The following is a 4,931-nucleotide window of genomic DNA, read 5'->3' on the forward strand; positions in this document are numbered from 1 at the left end:
GACAAGGTCGAACGGTCATAAACTACTACCAGACTGTTTCAGGCTGGACATAAGGAAGAATTTCTTTACTGTCCGAGCCCCCAAGGTCTGGAACAGCCTGCCATCAGAGGTGGTTCAAGCACCTACATTGAACACCTTCAAGAGCCAATTGGATGCTTATCTTGCTGGGATCCTATGACCCCAGCTGACTTCCTGCCCTTTGGGCGGGGGGCTGGACTCGATGATCTTCCAAGGTCCCTTCCAGCCCTAATGTCTATGAAATCTATGAAATATATTTTTTTTTTACCATAAAATAGCTGTAAGGTCAAGTCTCTGCTCTAGCCTGTTTTGCTGGAGGAATTTCTGGGGTCCTCAAGACACACTGTGAGCTCACACATCTTAACCAAAGGGTGCTAAGCTTTTCACAAGGATCCACCCCCCTCCTTCTCCCCTCTTTCCTCCCTCCCCCATCCCCCTTTACTAAGCATTGGAGTGACATTTTCCTCCACTAGAGAGACAACCCCCCCTTTCCCCAGCAAAGCCTTAAAAGTGAACAGAGATGCTGACACTCACTCACCTTTCCACCTGGGAGGCTCCGGAGCTTCAGTGCTTTGGTTTTCACTTCTGATTATTTCCTGGCACTCGGCCTCTTGCTCTTGGAAATGCATAATGATGGAGCATTCTGGATGGGTCCCCTGCACCTTTGAGAGGAAATGGAGGGGTTTAACTCTCTGGAGACTGAAACTTTAAATTGAGGAAAAAAGAATTCCTGTATTGCATATTTCAATGAGACACAGCTCTAAGCAGCCCTTGTCATGCAGCTACTCTTTTGCCCTGTGTTCATTTGATATTTCCTTTCCTTTATCATGTTTACCATGTGAATGCTGTTAATAAATGCTACAATTATTTATCATTCTCTCTGAGTGGATTATGCTTCAGGGGGACTTCTCTCAGACATGCAGTGCCCGACAGAGGATCTGTGCTTGAAAGATGGAATGAGCTGACCCCATTAGCTGGGCAGATGGAAGAGAATTTGAAACAAAGCAAGAGTATAATTAGAGATAGCAAACACCTATGGAGGCATGTCGAATCCATTTTCCTGTCAACCAGAGCGGGACTGTTCCTTGCCAGGGACTTCTTAGTATGCGGTCCTGTCTATTTTAGCAGATTTGAAAGGAAGACTCTTGAGATAGTGGTAGGAAGGCAAAACCTCTCACTCCAACAGAGATTGGGGAAACGGTGCTCTGCACTGCAGACATACAGGTTCATTAAAGTTTCAGGCTCTGGCAGCTAAACAAGTGCTGAATATACAGAAGAACAAGGCATTAGAGAGGGAAATCTCATGCCTTTGGATTGCAGGATTGTTTCATGAGAATCCAAAGCTGACAGATTTTTTTATAGTACATGGAGGTAATAAACCTTTAATGTTATCCTACATTTACATAGTGCCCAGTCTCCCACAGGAATTCACAAGCTAGCATCCATGCTGAAACAACATGCAGTATTAAGGCTGCAAAGTCAAGTGTTTAGAAGTTAGGAAACACCAGATTTAAACTGAGGCCCCCTACACCATTCCCCACTTCAGCCTCCTGCTTAAGCTTTATGCTACCATCTTCCATGCCACAATCACACTGGGTTTGTTTGTCTTGTTTCCCTCCATCTATCTTGGAGAGGGAGAACTGGGGCGGAGAGAGATGCAGCCTGAAAATCTGTAAAAGGCCCATGAATTTTGCATGCCTAGCCCAAGACACCTTGAGGCTGAGGTTTCAGAGGAGTTTGGTGCTCACAGCTCCTGCTGATGTCAGCAGAAATCATGATTGCTCACTGCTCAGCACTTTGAAACCAGTCACATGTGGGGCATCTGCACTTACAGCTTTGCCCTGCTGCCCAGAGATGTTATGGAGATAACGATGTTGGAAACAGCCAAGTACTCAGGTACCATCAGAATGGAGGCTGCTGATAAACCTTAGCTAGACAGGCAGCAAAGAAACCCTTGAACTCAACAGGAGCTGAAAGGACAGGTGTCTACAACCATCTAAACATCTGTTGGCAGTTTTGGAGTGTTGCACAGGTTAACAATAACCCCCAGTTCCCAGGCAGAGACTGTTGGCCACACACATGAACCATTTGCTCTGGGACACAGGTCATTCCTTAATGCTCCACTCCCTCAGGATTTATCGTTCTTTTGGGGTTTTGCATAGGAAGCATCAGACTTGCCAAGCTGGATCCAACCCAAACACCACCAGGCCCAGTATCCTACCTCTGAGTGTGCCCAGGGAGGCAGCTTATTCCCTTCCCCACTCCCCCAAAGTAGTAGATGTGAGATAGTCTGCCCTGGGAAAGCCTCAACCTTGTCCCTAAATGTCAGCCTCTGGCACCCTCTCTCAAGCACATCCCACCCACCCATTCTTGCTCACCAGACTCACTCATCCAGCAATGTTATTGGTGCCTGTGGGGGACATTTCCTTGCCTCCTCTTGCTTCAACACCACATTTCCAAGTTGGGCATGTGGGAGTGGGCGAAGATGATTGGGGCATACACAGGGGCACCACTCCTTGAAAGTAGAAAAACCCTTGTCAAAGACTAATATAAGCCCTGGAGGCATGGGGCCGTATCTCCCTTCTAGGGCTTTTCATTAGCCTGAACTTTTACAACCTGCATTTCCTGGGACCCATCAAAATAACACAGCTCTCTGACTAGCTGAGTACACTTTCCTTTAGCACTTCCCATATTACAGACAATGTTCAGCAGGGTTTCCCCAAAGATGCTGAACCGCTCAGTGTTGCAACTACCAGGAGCTGGGTGGGGTATGAGGGCAATTGAATCAAGTACCCAGACAGCGTCAGGGCAGGAGTCCTACAGCTCTGAGGTGCAGACATCCTTATCATTGTAGATTAGCTAAGGTCTGCCAAATGGAAGATGTGCTCCAGAGAACCCAATTCAGCAGGGATAACATCTTATGTCCTTCACAGAGGATGAACAGTGCAGTGGAGTCCTAATAGCAGGCTACAGCCAGAGAATAAAGACACTGACTGCAGACTGGAGGCAGACAGCAAAGTTGAATGAAGGACCCCAGGCTGAGAGGCTGAGGAAGGTCACATTGTCACAGCTGCTCTGTCCAAGACTTATTGCACCTGGCCAAAACAGTCTGAGCCAATCCTGAAAGCTCCTGCGGAAAGTACCTTGGGCTTTCCACATAAAATATAGGAGCACAGTGTGGCACTAAAATACTACTTGCATACAAACCACAAAGGAAAATGCCACAATTAAGGTTGCTATGGGCACATTGATAGAAAACATACTAGGCCACTGAACAAGGCCAGAAAAGCCCCCATGCCTGGAAAGCAAAAGAAACCAACAGGCAGCTGTGACAGCAACCCTAGCTTCCAATTCACTCACGTTTCCACCAACCAGCACCCAAGCAACCTTAGCTCTGCCCCAGCATTTGCTCTTGTATTTTAGGGACTGACACTTTTTCTTAAAGTCAATGGGCACAAAGGCAGTGCACCATTCCAGCATTTCACCTGGGGACAACCGACGGTGTGCTTATTATTTGTGACAGTGCAGTTTATCAGAGCTAACACTGGACTAGCACTCAGGAGATTGTGAATTCTAGTACTGTTTTTGCCACTAGCTTGCTGAGTATCCTTGATCGAGGCACTTCACTTCTCTCTGCCTCAGTTTTTCCATTCGTGAAACCGGGATGATACTGATCTGTATAAAGCACTTTGAGGGCTGGTGCTACTTCAGTGTCTAGCGGTGATGTTGCCAATATTCTTGCCATAGGCCAGACCTATGCGGTGCCAGGTGCTACATGAACACTGAACCAAAAGACAGCTCCTGGACACAAGAGCTTCCAGTCTGGTGTTTTTTCTGTAGTGTCAAGTTCCCTGACTCAATATGAAAAACACAGGTCCTAATTTAATGTAAAAGACATCATTTTAAAATCTGGTGCAAGAGGTGTTTAGTCAATGATAATTATACTTGTCTAACGAGTGATGCATGAAATTAATTTACTCGGTAAGAAAAGGCAGCCATTCAAGTGTGTTGGTGTGGCCCAGTGATTAGCACTGTGAGGAGCCCTAATGGACTCCCTTCGTGGGTTAGGGAAACAATACTGTCTCCCAAACCCAGAAATTACTTGATTGCATCTCTCACTCAGGTGAGCTACGCATTGGATGTTGCAGAGCCTTCCAGCCCCCTTCCTGCTTGTTCCCCAGACCTGCACCAACACTTCTTTGTGCACTAAGCCAGCAAACAGTGCCATCCTGCAGCTATAAACAGGTGTTGTATTTTCTCTTGGGACCAAGTGTGGTCATTCAGACATCCATGTCTGTTGTCTCAAGACAAATCCTAAAAAAGGTTCACGAGATAGGAACAGCTAACAGTTCATCCTGGGACATCACAAAGTGCATCTGAATGGTTATCCAGGGATTGCATCATTGAATCAATGGCAGAAAAGTGGCAGTGCATTCAGCCACTAAACCCCCACTGGAAAGGTAATGTGCATACGTGCCAATCCTGAGACTTTTCTGTTCATGGACAAACATACGCACAGTTTGTCTTGGGACAAATGCAATAGTTGTTCCTAGTCTTCTGTGCACTAGGGGCTGAGGGTTCAAATCATATCTAAGCTCTTTCAGGGGAATTAGTTATGGGTAGGTGATATTTCAGTAGCCCTGCATGGTGAAAATGCCTAATCCTTTGTGCATGGCTGTATGGCAGCCTGCACTTTTGCCTGGATAGGAATTTGCTGCTTTCCCTCCACAGTTCTGAGGGAAAGCTCTGGGAAGAAGCGCAAAGGGGTTAGTTACAGGGCACAGGCAGAGGCGGGAGAGACAAATTGAGGCAGTAAACAGCAGATTGTGGCGCTGATGCCATCATGAAGACTTTGGCTTCTATGACCACAGTCCTCACTTCGAAGAGAGAAGCAGTGGTCTGTTGGGAAGAGA

The 4,931-nt window shown here is 46.7% G+C and overlaps 1 protein-coding gene across 1 annotated transcript in view; it reads right to left on the reverse strand.

Moving 5' to 3' along the window:
• LOC109302076 (vasoactive intestinal polypeptide receptor 1-like) overlaps positions 1–4,931 on the reverse strand; it is a 75,293-nt gene that overhangs the window by 56,852 nt on the left and 13,510 nt on the right. The window contains exon 2 of the mRNA XM_019523577.1: positions 557–680. Within this exon, the coding sequence (XP_019379122.1) occupies positions 557–680 (124 nt within the window). The remainder of the gene's footprint in view (positions 1–556; positions 681–4,931) is intronic.

Source organism: Gavialis gangeticus, unplaced genomic scaffold (assembly GCF_001723915.1).
Source record: "Gavialis gangeticus isolate Ggan-Ray unplaced genomic scaffold, GavGan_comp1, whole genome shotgun sequence".
Lineage (NCBI taxonomy): Eukaryota > Metazoa > Chordata > Crocodylia > Gavialidae > Gavialis > Gavialis gangeticus.